Source organism: Triticum urartu, chromosome 5 (genome assembly GCF_003073215.2).
Source record: "Triticum urartu cultivar G1812 chromosome 5, Tu2.1, whole genome shotgun sequence".
NCBI lineage: Eukaryota > Viridiplantae > Streptophyta > Magnoliopsida > Poales > Poaceae > Triticum > Triticum urartu.
In genome coordinates, this window is record NC_053026.1 from 368,430,710 (window position 1) to 368,450,333 (window position 19,624).

Genomic DNA, 19,624 nt, shown 5'->3' on the forward strand with positions numbered 1-19,624 from the left:
ACCGGGGGGGTTGGGTGGGCCAGGATGGTCAGAAGCGGACGTGGATCGGTTCGGACTCCCGCAAAAGCCCTCACATTTGTCTCCGTTTTGCGAAGGAAATCGCGTCCGGACCATTCTGTGAACTGATATAAGTCGGCGTTGGATGGCTTCCACAGTTCGAATCACGCGATTCGAACGGATTCAGCGGTTTGCGGTTCCGCCTTCGAGATGCCCTTGCACAACTTTGTACAGAGGATATAGATTGTCGTATTCTTTTGGTTATATTTTTGTAGGTGCGCGTGCAATCGAGTGGGACTTGATCCATAAATTGTTTCAAAAACATAGGAATTCATTTATTATCCTTTTTACATACTTTCGCTATTTTTGGTGTATTTTAACTCTACTGTGTTTGCCTCCCATTAGAGCATCTTTAATGGAAAACATCAAATGAACGCCTCTATTTCTCTGCGAACACGTAGACATGTCTGTTGGCAATCGTGCAGGCGTTGGCCATCAAGAGGTTGTCGTCCAAAAATCTCTTGCTAGTAGACAGCCGGGCGGGCGGGTGTACGAGAGAAATTCGAGCGGTTGATGGCGGTGGTGTGTGTCTAGGCGCCACCAACACGACAACGGTGCATGTAGGAGGAGCACACACTCAGGCCGACGCACCAACGTGTCACGCCTTCTCCTTCGTGCACCGCTCTTTGCATTTGACAGACTCCAGAAGCGGCACGGAGGCGACATACATTGTCGACACCTCGAAGATGCTGATGGTCGGGTCCATTGAACCGGAGAGATCCATCGTGGTGGCCTGTAGTGGTGGCGTTGCAGCGGCGGCCAAGGATGATTTGGCGGCGGTGTTAAGGTTGGGAGAGAGGGTAGAGTGTGAAAAAATGAAGGAGTCAGGGAGGGGGTTGGGTCGGTCCAGACTGTTGGGCCCCACATGAAAAATATCCGGACTCTCCTACTTTTCCCTCGATTTGGGGGTTGGCCCAGGGGATTTCAGACATGTCCGGCCCAAAGTTCAGGTCTGCTTTGAGGCCTAAAAGTTTTTGGACCGTCTAGTTCAGAAATTTGAGGCTGAAATAGGAATCTACATTGCAGATGCCCTTCGCACTTGTATGCTGGTATGCACAACGGAGTCTAGGTTCTCGCTTCTCTGGTAGAGCAACTCTAGCAGGGTCCCTTCAAAAAAAAAAACTCTAGCAGGGTCACCATAGGAGCTGGATTGCCATAATGATCGCTAGTATGGCGATCAGGGCTTGAAAAACAAGTCTAGCAGTCATCATAACGGCCTAGGCCTACATAATTTTTGGAGGTCGCTCCAAATCAAGCCCGCAAGACGACAAATTTGGAGGCTGGGAGGGAGTGGTATGGAGCAGCTCCAAACACAACTGATCGTGTTGGAGGGAAGTCTCAGCCCATTATCGTCTCCGATGCCCAGTCCTGCCAATGGCACAACCCTCGATAGCATTTCGCTTCCACTTCTTCCAATGGCACATCCATGTTTCCATATGGAAGAGTGCACATTAATGATCGCCGCAACGTTTCGCACACGCGCGTGCCAATTACGCCCCCATCTCTCGATAAGCGCGCCCATTCGTGGATATATAAACCAGCCCACCCTCGCTCGTTAGCGCCACTGCTCATCCATCTTTACCGTTTGCTAGCGAGGACCAAACTTTCCCTTCGCCGCCACCACTTTAGCCCTCATCTTTCCCCTTGCCACCAGACTCGCCCCATCAGCCATGTCGCCATGGGCGCGACATCCTCCTTCTCAAATGTAGGTCAAGACCTCTCCCCCCCCCCCCCCCCCCCCACGCGAAGTTTCCCCCGTGAGACCGAAGAGGACCGCGTCAAGAGGGTGAATTAGCCAGTTGGGACGCACTGCCTCCCCGCCACCCACCGCTACCTTGCCTGCATAATGGACACGACTTCCACAAAAATGAACACCGCGCTGACGCACCGCTTCAAAGTCGCCGCGTAGAGGTGCATCGAGGGTGCCCAGAAGTTCGTAGAGCGTGTGACGATAAAAGTGGAAACCGCTCAAACAACCCCCGCCTGCGAGGTCACTTCTAAACAAAAGGAAGAGCCCGAACTAGATAGAGAAGAAATATATGTATTCGAAGCTTCGAATCATTCTATAGATTAGTTTGGTATTTATTTTACTGTTGAAACCTACACGCCACCGGTTGCAAAGCTCGCATTTTTGCCGATGGCAGGTGCAGCCCCACCCTCCTTCTGAGGTAGCGGTCGACAGGCATGTTTACTCTTGCATCTTCGGGTCCTGATCTGGTGGATATGGGATTGCTCGGACTCAAGGCTAGGCGAAAGCCATGCTCGATGCTGGCAGCGGCGACACCCGTGGATGTCGTTTCCCTTCCTGGAGGCGCTATCATGACTTTTATCCGAGCCCCTCTTCGAGCATCAGGGGAAACCCTAGGTCCGGCTTTTCGGATCGGATGGCGACGGCGTCACGACGTCGTTCCCCTTCTTGAAGGCGCTATCTTGCTCGCTCGTGGAGTCCCCAATGTTGGAATTGAAGATGTTCGATGTTGTGCTCTTTTGGTCTGCTACTCTAGTTTTAGGCTCGGTGGGTTTAGCTGTGTGTTTCTCCCTTTTCGGGTTGAGCACCCCTTCTCTCTGCTCCGGGTACCATGTGCATGCCTCCTTGCGTTCATGTCATATGTTGTATCCTCGGTTGTACTCATTTTCCTTCTATCTATCAATAAAAAGTTACGCAAGCTTTGCGTATTCGCGAAAAAAAATTACTGTTGAAACCGTACTAGATATTGTAGTTGAACTCGTACTAGAAATCGACATTGAAATTAAGTTTGGAGCTTCAACTGTTGTTCGATGAGACAAGGAAGAAATAGATCCTGCCAAGGCAGTGACAAACGGGTCCCGCATGGAGGAACGTTCTATAGACCGCTATGACGATTATATGTTTTGCGCGGAGTCGCCAAACATTATGAAACACGCTGCACACATATTATGAAGGCTGTGAATATGACGACTCGGCTAAAGCTAAAGCTGCTCTTAAGTCGGTCAACGAATTAAGAGAAGTAAAATGAAGCTAACCACGGCGATTAGAGTTTGCTAGCCGTCCAATCGCGCTTTATACCAAGAGCCAAGTATCATAGTAAGACTGACAGCGAGCCCACAAAGGACGATGTACTTAAGCTTCTGGCGCAAGCAATGCAATAATTGTACCCGGGAGAGAATATGCCAAGCATATCCGGCCATGATTTCATCTCCCTGTTGCTTGCCTCTTGTGTGATCCTTCAGAAGAAACCATGCACGCCGAAAGGTGATGCTCCTGTCGTCCTCCTTTGTAAGTGCTGCGTCATCAGGCACTCCTAGGCTGCCAAATACACTGGCTGCTGAATCACCGCCACTAGCACCAATAATAGTACGTGGTTTTTTTTTGCGAGGAATAATACTAGTAGTACGTAGTTGAATGTTCAAATGGTTCTGCAATTGGCCCCATTTCATTAGCACCAATAATTTGGGGTGGCATTGCTTCAGTTCTTCAGACGCCGCGTGGCTTATCATATCAGCAGGCAAAGGATAAGTTATCGGGGTGGATGAAGTCAATGAGGCGTGAAAAGTGACGTCATTGGTACTCCTAACAAGCATGGATCTATTCTAGCCAATATATGTTGCCGCCCAAAGCCCCAACAAGGATAGAGAAAAGAAACGGCGAGGCAGGCTCGGATTAGGACATCTGTAATAGTACCATGATAATCCTAATGCTGTGTTTGGATATTGTATTGGTTTCAATTCCTAATCAGTAAGGAAACTGTAATGAATATGAATACCAATTTGCTTGTTTGGATGCTCATAGAATTGGCTCATGGAATCTCAGTGAGGTTTCAATACCAAATCACGTTTGGATGGCAAACTATGGAATTGCATAGTACTTTGTTCTATATGCATCAAATCACAGTTTGTACAATGTGTGACTATGGCTGTGTTCGGCAATAGTTCAAATAATTAAGTCCGAATTGTCAACAATAACACATAGTTTCCCTCAGAGAAAAAGCTTCACCACCATACTTTCAGGCTTGGGACTTTCAGCAATGGTAGTACCTAGATAACATTTCGATTTATTGCTGCCTGACAGGATTTCTGAAGAATAGACGCACACTCAGCTTCAGCCTGACCTGCCCTTGCAGCTAGATAACCTCACTCTCCTTTTTCTCATACAGGCTCACGATGCATGCATACTTATTATCTGACGAAACTGAACAAAAACAACACCTAGCTAACTGAAGATGTGCAACAAGATTTCAGTCGTTTCAGTGCGCCATCCAAACAGCTGAATTGGCAGCCAGGCAATACAAAATCCAATTCGAAGGCTCAATACAGACATCCAAACGCTAGAGGCGTTTCACCAACATCCCAGCAGGGGTGAGGCCCTCCCTGGCTCCTATGTCCAATCCTAAACATTCACGTTAGCTTAAACCTGTAAAATATCCTGCATTGGTCCAGCATTACCCCTAATACCAGTAGGGTAATGATCAGAATGGAAGGAGAAAGTTTATGTGCTGTATCTAGGAGTGCCATCAAATACACTACAAAAGGCAGCATTATGTTACTAGAGTCTGCACCCATCTCTTAATAAATAGAGTATGTAGTGCACAAGTTATAATGATAAATGGAGCATGTAGTACTCTACTCCACAGGGTATAAGTAGAAGAGATAAGTGCCACCTTTCCTATTGTACACGATCACATGACCAACTTTACTTATTCATTAATGTGGATGAAGTCACACAAAACCTGCTCTCATTTTGGTGGGTGGGGAAAAGAATCATCGGCACAACCATAATCACCTGGCCATCAACAAACACAGTAATAATATACCCTGTACAACCCCGGTAATAATTCTTCTATCTATAGGAGTATAATGTAAAGCAAGAAACAGCAGTGGAGCTCTCATCCAATATGCCTATTCAAAACAGACAACTGCCCGGAGTCTCCATTGAACAAGTAAACCTCCAACGGCGTATACGATGAGAACGCCGACGATGAGAACCTCGTCGACGGCTGCAAAATCCTGCTTCCCTTGGGGCATGGGATGGTTAGGAGACGTTGCCCAGTCCGCATCTGCCAAACCTGATGACATACATGGAAGGACACAATATCACACAGAGTTGCCGGACGAATTCACACATTCTGTAAAACATGTCAGTTTCCAGATCATCTCCATCCTCCGGAATGTTAAATTAGCATTGAATTGTAAGATGATCAAGAAAAAACCTGAACATATTAAGCAACAAATTACCTCAATTATGCCTTTCCGTGGGGCATGGATTGCTAGGCACAAGCAATAGTCACTCTTTGTATAATCCAAGTGCATTGAGCTTGATGACGCCTTGTCTTTGTTACGAAGCATCTCCACAAAAAGACAAGAAGCATCACGATAACCCTGAAAGGTTGACACATAACATGTCAATCTCGAGTAGCATGAAGGACACCCATACTGCACTACGAGGACGCAAGGGACATGGGTTATTCCTTCGCAGTGCAATACAACAGATGTAGACATATGAATGGTCAGATACCATACTCCTATTCCAGTCAGACATGAATTTTCTTTCTGCTTGCAAGCAATATGGGTCTCCAAATTGAGCCAAATATGAACAAACACGCGTGGTTATAATTACTAAATTACACATATATAGACATAGCACCATATGTCTATTCTCTGGGCAGAGGGATGTAACAAATTAGAGTCTCAGATCAATACTTAACTTCGTAATTTTCCTTGTATTGATTCACATATGCAATTTGGCCATTGCAAGTTCAGGACCTTGAAGACATGATATGTTCAGGTTAACTAACTCTTTTACTAATTAGCTGCAACATTTCTACATATCTGCTATATCATACCCCCTCTGTCCCATAATATAAGATGTTATTACATCCAATATGTGAGTTGTATTCTGGCAATGTGGTGCACTGACGTGGAATGCATGGGGGTGTAGGCTAACCCACAGTGTGCAGGAGCCATTTGCCTATCTATTGGCTGCCTTGTTTTGCAAAATGACCACTGGGTCTTCTCAGCCATCATTCTTTGGCCGGCACCGAGGTACATCAACTAGGCAGGTGGGCGCAGATTAGTCCAACATCTCCCAAAATGTTCATTTGGAACCTTAACTTGGCAGGAAGGTGCACGGAGAATCCAAATACACCTTGCAGGCGTAGGATCAGAGTATAACTGTCAACTCTAAAAGATAGGAACATGAAATGTTAGACTTAGGCCCTGTTCGGTAATCCACTGGCTCCGAGAATCTGTGGAGTGGCTGTTTGCTCGCTCCAAGTTTTTGAGCTACAGCTCCGTCCGCTCCCAGAGCGGAGCCGCGGAGTGGAGTGATACCGAACAGGCCCTTAGGTCATGACAATGTTTTACCTGGTTCATTAGCTCACTTTTGGAAGGGAAATGGAAATGCCATGATTTATGGAGTTTGTTTTATGCCTAAGTCTGATATAACGAATTATATCTAGAAGAGGGTAACAAGGTTTAGATGGAGACCAAACAATTTTTTCGGAAGGTACCTTTTGTAGATTTTTATTTCATTTTCCCTTAAGAAAATTAATTTATAACTCAAGGGTTTTACCTTCCATAACCGCACAGCCACAAGGGCACGAGTGTCCAGCAGTAGTATTCGTCCAAGAGAATCAGTTATTGCAGCCAATGTACCACTTGGGGAGAGTGTAAGTCGTTCTCCCTTCCTTGGTGAGTCTTTCAAGCATGTGAGAGGTGATGCTGCAGAATATGCAATTATGAGGGACACATACTCAATGATCTTGAAAGATAATTAAAACTTAACTATTTATTCCATTACTTTTTGCAAAGGCTTGAGGCTTTGGCCGTGACTTCTTAGTCGGTGATGGTTCACTCCGCCACAGAATTTTGGACAAAGATGATATTGTCGAAAATGTTGCAGCTACACCTCTTGACAAAATTGCTCCAACTAATGACCTGCTTCTGTCTTCAGATAACCTATAGAACCACCAATTTGTTATGAAAGGCCGAAAAACGTAAAACATTCAATACTGTCGTATTTCCACTGTTAGCATCCAGAGCAGATGCACTATTATTTGAAGTTGTGTTGATTCAAATCTGGCTATTTGAACAAAAACAGCATGCTAATTTCCCATCGTGATATGGTTTTAATTGCAAAATGCATAACAATTTAACAACCGCTGAATTTACCGGCCACTGGTCTGACCAAGGTTCAGAATTTGAACATCTAAATGGTTTCGAAGAAATTAGGTACACACATGTAGCAGGTTGCTACATAACGTAATGCCACTTTTCACAATGATGATGCAAAATTAGCCCAGTTGACCATGTGCCAGTCCCCAAGATGATGCTCGGTATGTGGAGTTACATATGCATTATGCTGCATTTCCTGTTTACATTCAGGGTCCAATCGGCTATAGTGTGTGTGTGTGTTTGGGGGGGGGGGGGGGGGGGGGGGACGCCAAGCATTTATGTGGGTCTTGGTTCAGTGTTGCAGCTTTGTGACTGGGGTAAACTGCAACCATCACGGTACTTGCAGCTTAGGACCACTACAGGTGGAAGGTGTTTGGGCCTGAGGATTGAATTGGTTTGGGCCCCTTGCATGCATGCAGGAAAGGATCCTTCAGTTGGTTCAGCAACCTTTTAAAATGCTTTTCCACACAGGTTTCTTCGCATAGCAGCCTTTTCTGCAAACCACACTAGGCCAGGCCAGAGTCCCACTTCTCCAAATTAAACCATTAGTTTGGCTGGTCCAGTTTTGCAAAATATGAATTTATGAAATGTATATCCACTAAATTTTAATTTTCATGCAAGAAAGACAGGCTCAATCATACCATGGCTAAAATAAAACTGTAAAGCTCTAGATGGAAGAACAGATACTGCATGCCTCTTTTTTTTGTGGGAGCGGATACTACATGTCTGCAGGCTAAACCAACGCTAGCAGAATCATCAATCCGAATGAAAATTGTCAAACCAATGGGTAGCGGAACTCACCTATATGCTGAAACGACAGCATCCTCTCCAACTGTAATGGCACAGTAGTGGCGCTGACTCGACTGCCCAGCAATATAAAAGCAGCTGAATTCAATACGATAGTAACTTCAGAATACCTCCATTAAAAGGTAAACTTTAGCATGAAACAACATAATAACAATAAAGCCAAACTGGAATTTATGTAACTGTTTATTTATGCCATGTAGCGGCACTATGTCAGTAAAACAAAGTTGAGAAGGCAAGTCACCTGAAGTTCTAACAGAGGAGGTGGCATTAGCCCAACAATTGCAGCATCAACACAAGAGCTGAACTTGCTTACGTTCCAAATCTGAAGAGGTATCTTTTCAAAAGAACTCGTGTCCTCACCATCTTCCTGTTCAAACTTATCTTTCCACATGCGCGATTTAACTTCTTGAAATGATTTTTGAAGCATGATCTGCAAGAAACAAATCACTGAACATAACAGAAATACCGATAGTTACAAAGCTAGCTTTTGAGCATTAAAATGTAGTGAGCACAAAGTGAACTATTGGACTATCAGGCACCTAGTATAATGTTTAATAGGTTCCCTCATAGAGGTATTCTGGAATTCCAGCAGAGCAAATCACCTCTGGAGGCTAGCAACTTTTAATGGCTGGTATTACCCATCCTAGTTCAAAATGAGCAAATTTGCAAGCTCCGGTTTTCTGGTTTCAGATCAGTTCTTGCATGATATGTGCTTACATAAGAACTATATGTCGCTTTGAAGGGATGGTTCCAATCTACTTTCCAAATTCTGCAGCAGAGAATCGAATTTTCCTTTGATCATTTAAGTTTTAATCAACTAATGCTGTGTTTTACCTAATATCAGCATGCAGGCAAAATGGTAGAATCGAGAAGCAAGGTTGAACATAGGGCCGATAGCTGAATATAACTCAATAGGATGAAGAACTTTGAATATCTATTTGGGAACACATGAAAGTTCAGGAGATAGTTAGAATTATTCTTTTAAATACTCCCTCCGTCCCAAGATAAGTGTCTCAGCTTTAGTACAACTTAGTACAAAGTTGTACCAAAGTTGAGACACTTATCTTGGGACGGAGGGAGTACTTCTTTGCAGTACACAAGGTTTCCCAAGATGATTAGGAAGTATTTTCTTCTACAAAATTGGTGATTATAGCTTCTGAATTACTCCCTCCTTCCATCTATATAGGGCCTAATGCGTTTTTCGAGGCTAACTTTGACCAAATGTTAACTTACACACAGCATACCGTCAAATTCGTATGTGAAAGGAGCTTCTAACGATATAATTTTCACATTATACATCTCATGTACTATTAATCTTGTCAATAGTCAAAGGCTGTCTTGAAAAACGCATTAGGCCCTATATCGATGGAAGGAGGGAGTAGCATTATCCATCACAATGCGACACCTCAAGTGTAATAGCAAAATAAAGCAAGATTTATAGAAACCTGAAGGTCAGCACCATCACAACGTGCAATAACACCGGGAAAAACCACGGAAAGCTCATCTGAACCTGCATCTTCCCAAGCATTTTCCTTTCTCTCACTGAAGTTAAGCTTCAGTATTTTCGCAGGATATATACTCTGAAATACACATATATAAGGATCACAGTATTAGCTAAGAGATGAGGGAAGACCAACAAATGGAGGCAGGACCATATTTTTATGAATGGTAACTTTGTTCATACCACATCCACATTGCTCCTAAGAGAACAAATTGTAACTAAAAAGACTGTTGCCACACAATTATGTTACCTGTTCTTGTAAAATACTATGAGAAAGAAGATATAGAGTGTTTGGATCATTAGCTCATCTCGCTATCCACACAAAGCTACTCACTTCTGTTATTTGGTTAGCTAGCTAGTCTAACATGAGAATAATCAAGTGCCAATTTCTGCATCCACTAGCATTAAACTCTATTTTCCTCGTTCCTTGCCATCGGAGGAGAGTCAAGCCAAATTGGCTCACCCTGGGGAGCAAGAATTTTCCAGCCCATACAGGCTAGTTCTGCTTGGCTGTATGTTATCTACGAAAGTACTCCCATAAACTAAAGTAGTGATCTAAACGCTCTTATATTTCTTTAGAGGGAGTACCAAACAACTCCTTGCCTAGCTAGGCTATTACTAATCTTACTTGCAACCAAACACACCTATAAACTGATCCTACCAACCACTTTATATTAGGATTGTAAAACTAAGAAATATGAACATTACCAACAGAAATATTGTCTGCAGTCTTTTGGTTAGGATACTTTTTTTTTGGTTGCATATTATCACTTCAAGAATAGCAAAGGAATTGCTTCCGCTTACATTCTAACAATGTCCAAAAGTGTTGCCTGACACAGTGACACCCTGATGAAATAAATATACACAAAACTAGTAATTTCTAGCAAAAATCCCATCTTTGCGCCTTATACCACCTACCTAGCCATGAACCTGCTAAAAGCTCCCGAGGTTTCACGGAAATCTTGGCAATATGTCCTATCAGTAAGATTGCTGTTAGCTTCAGGAATGGCAAGGAAGCGCTAACAGCTACAAACTGACCTTATTCTAGCAAAATCTAGAAGCCCTAAAACAATTTACAAAATTCTCCGAAGAATAGTTACAGGTGCAGAAAGAGAAGAGCTCCATCTGCTACCTGCTTATGCAGGAGATCGCCGGCGAGCGAGTAGAAGAGGAGCCACCCGGCGTCGGTGCCCGCCACGAGGGCCATTCCCTCCTCCCCTTGCGCCCCCTCCGCGTCGAGCGGGACCCACTCGACGGCGGAGATCCGGCCGTCGTCGGGCCCCAGCGCGGGCTTCACCGTGACCCCGCCGCCGCCCGCGACTGGGACGATCCCCAGCACGGACCTCGCGGCGCTGGCCACGGCGAGGTCGCGCGCGCGGGGCCCGAGCGAGAGGAGCACCGCGGGGTCGTCCAGCCACCCCTCCCGCTCGCCGGCCCCCGCGGCCGCGAGGCACCCCGAGGCGGACGCGAGGAGGGCTACCTCGGTCAGGTGGTGGCCCCGCCGCGCCATGGCGGGGCGCGAGGAGGTCGCTTCTCGGGCCTACGGAAGCTTGGACGCCGGGCAAGAGATGTGCTGCAGCGGGCGGGTAGGAGGGACGTGCGCGTGAGATTTCGCGAGAGCGAGACCACCCTTCGGCCTTCGGCGGTCGACGGAGGAGGGAAGCGCTCGGATGTCAGATCAGATGCTCCGTTTTGTGAATAGTAATTTTTCGGACAAGGGGAGAGGCGACTTGTAGCAGTGCGGGACACCCATCTCTGGTGCTTTTTCTTTGGGCTTTCAAAGTTTCAAATTTGATGAATTCACTACTGTATTGTACTCCGTATATTTCGAACCAATAACTCAGTTTACGTTTAATTTGAACACTCAGATTCCTTGTGACGAGAGATTTTGAAATAAAACCTCTTTTGAATATGTTATAATATGTAATCAGTTTTTTTTAACTTTACTAAGTTTCACCTTCTAAAACTTCTTTTGCGAGAAAATTTTCGATCTAATCATCTTCAATCATGGCAGTACAACGAACACCAAAAATAATAAAAATTACATCCAAATCCATAGGCCACCTATCGACGACTACAAAAACCGAAGCACGTCGCCATCATCACCCATCGTTGGCCGGAGTCGGACACAACTTGTTGTAGTAGACAGTCGGAAAGTCGTTGTGCTAAGTCCCCATAGGACCAGCGCACCAGAACAGCAACCGCTGACAATGAAGAATAACGTAGGCAAATATGACTACGCCCTCGAAGGCTAGCGGATCACGATCTAAAGCTCCTGAAGATCCCAGCGCTTTGCAGGAGCGTTTGCATCTGAAAGAGGATGAGTTGGATAATCTAGTTTGGGAAGAAGAAGCAGATGAGCCAGATGAGAAACTAGAGTGGCTTGCGCTGGCTAGGGTTCTGACGAACAAGTCCTTTGGGCAAGGGGCGCTGATTGCCGACATGAAAGCGGCTTGGAACCCTGCTAAGGAGGTGGTGTGGAGAAGGATCAACCCGAATATGTTTTCGGTACAGTTTAATTATTTAGCGGATTGGAACAAGGCGCTCCACCAAGGCCCTTGGGATTTCAAGAACATGGCCCTGATTATGGATGAATATGATGGCTTCAAGAACCCATAATTAGTCAAGCTAGACAAAATTGAGACATGGTGTCAGATCCACTCACTCCCGGATATGGTGCTCAAAAGAGAACTGTTCGTGAAGAACATGGCACATCGCATAGGGGAAGTAGTGGAGCTTCAGATTGTTCTACCTAATGGTTTCATTAGTGAGTTCATAAGGGTTAGAGTTAAGCTTGATGTCACTAAAAAACTGACGAGGTTTGTAGGCTTTACGAAGGCTGGAGAGACTGAATATTACCAACTGAATATTACCAAGTCAAGTTTGAAAAGCTCCATGTTTTCTGTTATATGTGTGGTTTGCTTGGACATTGGCATGAAGAATGTGGCTCAGGTGAACATGAGGCAAAAGATATGGAGTAGGGTCCTTTCATCCTTACTGCTAGAAGGGGCGTTAATGCTAACCGGAGCATGGGTAGAGGATTTGGCCGCAATCTGGAGTGAGATGCAGGTTCTTTTGGTGGTGAGGACGATGGGAATACCTATGGCAGGGGCAGAGGAGCTGGTAGAGCACATGCCGAGGCCGTGGTAATGAGTACTGGAACGTCGCTCCAACCAATGCGTAGAATTCAAAGATGCAGGCCCAGAGGCTTGAATCAATGAACACCACAGGATGGGGCCAATTCATGCAGAAGAGTTGGTGTTTCAATGCTATAAATGCCCTGTATGATCTTGGGGTTGAGCTGGCCATTGGTGTTGGTCAGGCACATTTTGGTCAGAATGATGATGCCCTTACTTTAGGTAAAAGAGTTGCAGATGATTCATGCACAACACAAACCACTTCTGTTGAAGGGGACATAGACGTGAATGTGGGCGTTTGCTACCTCTTGAGCATGCGTTGGTTTTCCCTTGAAGAGAAAAGGGTGATGCAGCAAAGCAGCGTAAGTATTTTCCTCGGTTTTTGAGAACCAAGGTATCAATCCAGTAGGAGACCACGCGCGAGTCATCTCGTACCTACACAAATAAATAAGAACCTCGCAACCAACGCGATAAAGGGGTTGTCAATCCCTTCTCGGCCACTTGCAAGATTGAGATCTGATAGAGATAATAATAATAAGATAAATGATGCGGAGCATCCTATGGACATCACCATGTCAAGAGTTCATTCGGCAAGTGACATGTGCGATATCTACTTCACATACATAAAGGTGAATCCTCTTCGAGGATGGTACTTGACCCTCCATCGTGCATGCATAGGTATTGTCGGAGCTTCAAGGATGACGAAGAGGAGTGCAAGCGCCAAGGATCACCTACACCATCCGCGAGGAAAGCCTGGAAGAGAAGACGCAAGAAGAAGAGCTGTCGAAGAAGCTCCAGCCACCGGACGACCGGTCGGGTCCAGACGTCCGGCGCCTGAAGATCCACCGGACGACCGGTCCAGACCGGACGACCGGTGTCCCTGCAGCCGAGCCAAACGAGCGGACGTCCGACGCCACCGGACGACCGGTCCAGACCGGAAGTCCGCTACACCAGCATCCGAGCCAGATCGAGCGGACGACCGGCCCCTACCGGACATCCGGCCGCCCACGAGCCACCGGACGACCGGTCCCCAGCGGACGTCCGGTACCTGGCTGTGTCCAGTTGCGGGCTGAGGCCCATGTACCCCTTCACTTTCCCCCCATTTGCACTAAGACTATAAATAGACCTCTCCCTCCTTCTTTCTAGGGCAGCGTTGTGTTAGCTCATTTGTGAGATAGAGTTTCGCTCATCCATATCGGATCTACTCCTTGAGAGAGACCGCGGCCCCTCTTCGGAGAAGATCCACCTTGGATTCAAGACCTCCTTGCGGAGAAGATCCCCTTGTGGATTCAAGACCTCCTCACGGAGAAGAACCGGCTACCCTTTGTATCGTCCGTTGTTGACTTTGGATCTTGTATCTCCCTTTGTGTTCATCGATCTAGCGCATGTGTGATCTATTTCTTGTTGGTTGAGTGTTTCTCTTGTGTTTTCTCTTGTTTTCCCCCTCGTGTTCTTCGTGTTCCTCGTAGGGATCCGCTCCTTTCGTGAAAGATCGGCCATCTAGGGTTCCACCCTACATCATCTTGGCATCAGAGCCACGTTGATCACGATTTCGGAGCCTCCCCCACCGTTTTCTAGCCTTCTTTTGCTTGATTTCGTCCTAAATTCGAAAATCCCCACCAAAAATAGCCCCAAATATTTTTTTTGTGATTTGTTGGTTTGATGATGTTTTGTTGATTTTGATCCATGGATTTGCTTGGTTTCGAGTGGATCTAGCATTTCCCCAATTTTCCCCACTTTCCATCCACGAAATCTCATCAATTTTGACCCCAAAATCCCCAAATTCCGCCCAAAATCGCGTCCCGGATCTGAAATTTCGCGTTGACCCTGATACACCGGACGACCGTCACCTTACCGGACGTTCGGAGCCGCAGGAACCACCGGACGTCCGACCCTACCGGACGACCGGAACCCCCTAACCCAAGCAGAATCAGCGGATTTCCGACCCGACCGGACGTCCGGCGACCGGACATCCGTCCATTTCCGGACGTCTGCTACCTGTAAAAACTGACTTCGGCTGATTTTTGTTTCGGCCATAACTAATTCATCCGAACTCCGATTTTGACGTTCTTTAGCTCGTTTTGAAGCTCTTGACATCCTCCTTCCCACAAAAATACCACCAACATCTTTTGACTCCATAAAATTTTGACAATTTTGGCATCTTTGCCTAGGGCTTCCACCACATCATCCGCTACACCATCTCCGACTTCCGCAACCTAACCAATTTTGTTCCCCATCGCATTAGTGGTTGCTAGAGGAGTGATTTGAGTCTCCTAAGGTGTCTAGGATACTTAGGGACGGTTGCTTCTTCTTCAACCACCACCACCACTTCCGCATAGGTTTGACCACTATACACTTCCGCCACCCCAACTTAACCCAATTTTGTTTGTGTTGTGAGTTGTGTCTCCTAAGGTGTTTCGGCTACTTAGGGACCATGCTTTCAACTCCGACACCGTGTATAGTACACCACCATAACCTCCACTTCCGCATTGCGTACTCCACAACCCATCATTGCATTTCCACAATCTCTTTGAGCTTCCGCAACCACCACCACTTCCCGCTACCACCATTTTGACATTTGACGATTGAGATTTTGAGTTCGCGGTTTTTCCGTTTCCTAAGGTGTTTTGGCTACTTAGGGACGAGTCTCCATCATCTTGGTATCTCCATCAAGATCACCGCCACTCATCATCACCGTGGACGGTAACCTCCATATCATCTTGGTATCGTGGTACCCCTCCATTGTACATTCCCCTTGCAATTGCATTGATAACCCCTAGCCCATTTTGCGTTACTTGCCTATCGAGACTAGCCATTTGAGTATTGCCGGCAACGTTACTTGTGCACATTAGTGATCCACCCTTTCATTGCATACATACCATATCATATTGGTATCATCATATCATCTCGTGTGCCTCAAGTTTGTTCCCGCATATATACAATTGCTACCTTGGTTTGTGCATTTCGCAAAGTGGCCATACAAAAAAAAGAGAATAAGCTTTTAAGCAAAAGAGAAAGAGCAAAGAAGCTTGTAAGCAATAGCCATAGCATCCACCACATTACATAAGATTGTCATATCCGATCATCTTGGATCAAACACCGGGAACCATATATACATAGCATACTTGGGATAGAAAGTGGATACATATTGCATCTTATAGGTTGTGCACAAGTGTTGTATCCGCCTATAGAGCAATCGTGCTAGCGTCTCTCTTGAGTTGTGCAACACGAGCGTTTTCCGTGGATTCCACATTTTGTGCTCATCCTTGGTTGCACGACCCCATTTATCTATCCGTGTGTGTGTTTCCGTGTGCCACATATTGCTATTGGTCTACTTGTTACACTTGCGAATTTGTGAATCTCTTTCAACATTATTGACTCTTGCTAACATTTTACATCAAATTTTTGTGCCACTATCCTCACCGAGCTCCACCATAAGCCTTACTTGTGTAGGTGTGAGAAACCGACAAGAATTGGTACCAATTGTGCTATTTCCTTGTCCACATTGGAGTGATCATTGATCCACTTTCAACTTCAGTCAAGGTACATTTGGTATTCGTTCTTCTCTTTCTACCACTCACACTTTTCTCTTGGAGTGATGGATCGGCAAGGCATTTCATCTCCGGTCTTCCACAACAACGACGGCGTGTACAACTACATCAACAACAAGCTTTCCGCACAAAAGGAGGAGCAAGATGCAAAGATGGAGGAGATTCAGACCTTGTTGATCAACCGTTCTTCCCCTTCATCATCCTCAAGGTGGCGACATTCAAGTCACAAGTCTTCAAAGCGCAAAAATGATGCAAGCACAAGTCGTCCTCGTCCACATCTCCATGGCGACCACCATCACGTTCGTGGTCCACCTCGTCATGAAGGGCAATTCACCTCCAAGCAACATGTGCAAGACGACGACGAACGACATCTACTACGAGCTCAAGCACGACAACGACACCATCATCATGATGATGCTCCACAAGCGCCTACCTACAAGTCGCAACAAGCCCTACTTCACGCCAAGTCCAAACTTCATGACCACAAGAGAAGACCGCGAGACAAGCACCACCAAGACGGAGCTACGGCTACACCAACCACTTTGGCATCTTCGCCAAGCGACTTCAAGGCATCTTCGCCTTCGGATATATGGCATCTTCGCCAACAAGCACCTCAAGACTATGCTCAAGAGAAGCTCCCCAAGCTCAAGTCCGCGATTTCCACGAGCTATTATGACCTCGACATTGACCACACGATTCCTTTCTATGGGACTCAAGAACCCGAGGAGTATCTCGAGTGGGAGCGTTTGATGGACGACTACCTCAAGCTACATAAAGTTCCTCCCGAGGATCAAGTGAAGTGCGCCACAAGGAACTTCCACGACTACGCGTCCACATGGTGGCTTCACACACCTTCCGAGAGCTACGACATGAGTTGGCCCAAGATGAAGAGAGCTTTGCGGCGAGAGTTTGTGCCTCCAACCTACACGGAACAACTTCAACGCCAATTGGAGAACACTATCCAAGGATCCAAGTCCATGGACAAGTACTTCAAGGAGATGAAGATTGCCTTGCGACGAGCCGGCGTGGACGACCCCATTTCGACTAAGTTCCACTTCATGATGGGATTGCACAACGACATCTCCAAGACGATCTTCCTCGAGAACTACAAGTCCCTCGACGACAACTACATTGGTGCTCTCAAGGCGGAACAAGAACTCATGAAGGCCAAGGCTTCTCGACCCCAAGCTCACTTCGCGACACCAAGCTCCATGAGAACGAGCATGAGGATAGTACCACCAAGATGTCCAAGCCCGACGAGCTCCAAGACGATGCTCCCAAGGTCGACTTCACCGACATTCCTCTTTGTGGCATTGATGATGCCGAGTCCTCCATGACTCTTTTTCAAGATGGTGCGGCAACGAGTACGACTACGGAGACCCTCAAGGACCAAGCTTTGGAGGCGAGCGACATGGTGGCGAGCAATGATGATGCTTCCATCTTAGGAGGCGAGAGTGATGATGTGCCATCTTCGGCCTTCATCCACGGCGAGAGTGATGTTGTGCCATCTTCGGCCTTCATCCACGATGACGACTACGAGACGGTTGAGCATGGGATTTTCCCTTCGACCATGGCGACATGTGATGACTTGAGTGACTTTAGCCACCATATTGAGAGTGAGAGTGACTTCACCACTAGCCCCATATGTGATGTGTTGCCACAATTCCCATGTGAGGAGAGCCACAACCCCCACCACTTGAGTGAGATGAGTGACTCCACCATATGTGACATTGAGTGCACCTACCATGAGAGAGTGAGTGAACCACCACATAGAGAGAGTGAGATAGTTGATAGGTCATGTGAGGCCACTTTCAACACTAACGACTTGACCTCTACCTCTATTGTGTCTTCTCATTTGGTGCTAGGTCCCTTATATGATGACGCGCCGATTCTCGACGACTTCGTCCTACCTTTGGACAAGACGATGGCCATGATGGAATATCATGCACCCCCCACATGGTTCCATCAAGATGAAGATGACCACCATTTGGTCTTTCCCACCTCACCTACACCACTTGAGTGGAATGAACAAGGTAACATAGGTGAAGGTGATGCTCTAGTCCCACTAGTGGACATTCATGACATTGATTGCTTGCATGATGTTGATCCCCCTATTGCCATGCTTCATGCTAGTGCAACTTCCCCATGTGATGATTTACCCATTTATGATGAGTATGATGATTGCCATGTGGAGTCTATTAGTTGTGATGCCATGTTGCATAGGATCTCTTGTGACAATTCTTTAGGTCACATCATGTTTGCCAATCCGCTTGACTTGTCATATGCTATGCATGAGATCGACCACATGTCATATTTGCAATCTCTTCATAGTGACTATGCATATGCCATTAAGATTAACCCAATTTGCATTTATGGCATAGATGACAAGCCTATGGTTATTGGCATTTGTTTCTCTTGTGATGATATTGATATGCTCCCTTTGCATCATTTATCTCATATGCCATGCCATGACCACCTAGATTCGGATATGCATTGTTTTGGGTGTTGCCCATTTTCTCCATATGATGTTTCCAATATTTCTCATGAGGAGACCCCCATAGTTTCCTCATACATTTTAGGAGATTTTGATCACTCCCATCCATTGCATGATCCTCATACTTATGTGCACAATATGCTTCCCATGAATAAACAAGCTATTGGTGTGCCATATACTTGTATGCTCAATTTTCATCCCCATCATGTTATACACAATAACTATTCTTTCATGATGGATGACATGTTCTTATACCATGCATCAAATTTCTTTGAGCGATGCTTATCTTGTGCTAACTTTCACGTGAAAATACACATCATGATGGATGATGTGTACATTTACCACGCACACAATTTCTTTGGTTTGTGTCTCTTTTGTGTAGGTACCCATGAATTCTTGTCAACCTCGCAATCCCACGAGTTGACAAAACAAGCTCTAGAGAGCAATGATGACTTGGGATCCCATGGAGTGTCTTTCCCACCGCTCTCTTCGCGCAAATACTTCGCGCATTTCTTCTACATGGCCCTCACTTGGCTATGGGTTATTGTCCATTACATATTATATGCCCATCTTGCCATGTTCACTTTGCATGATATGCTCATTCCTATGCCTTTGCCATGCATTTGTGACCCATGCTTTGCATTACACATGATGATTGATTCTAGAACTTCTATGTGTATTTGCAAGCTTGGTGGAGATATCACTTATTATTGCCATGTTTGCTTTGTGCCCCATGCCTATGATTATACTATGATCTTGCTTTGTGTTCGTGCTTGCGATATGTCATGTGCATTGCCTATGCCTATTATTTACTCACATGACATCATTGCCATGATTTCCTCTAGTGTGTTGCATCTTCGCTCCACTAGTTTGCACGACATGATTGTTATTGCTTCTTGTCATATCTCTCCATATGTTGCCTCTCTCA

At 45.9% G+C, this 19,624-nt stretch overlaps 1 protein-coding gene across 1 annotated transcript; it reads right to left on the reverse strand.

Moving 5' to 3' along the window:
• Positions 1-4,717: 4,717 nt before the first annotated feature.
• LOC125509081 (rab3 GTPase-activating protein non-catalytic subunit) lies at positions 4,718-11,209 on the reverse strand. Its single transcript, XM_048673957.1, has 8 exons — positions 10,647-11,209; positions 9,459-9,593; positions 8,255-8,443; positions 8,008-8,069; positions 6,833-6,990; positions 6,605-6,753; positions 5,269-5,412; positions 4,718-5,099 (listed from the first exon to the last, which is right to left on the reverse strand). The coding sequence occupies exons 1-8, from the start codon at positions 11,022-11,024 to the stop codon at positions 4,920-4,922; spliced, it is 1,395 nt and encodes a 464-aa protein (XP_048529914.1). The 5' UTR covers positions 11,025-11,209; the 3' UTR covers positions 4,718-4,919.
• Between the last annotated feature and the right edge of the window lie 8,415 nt (positions 11,210-19,624).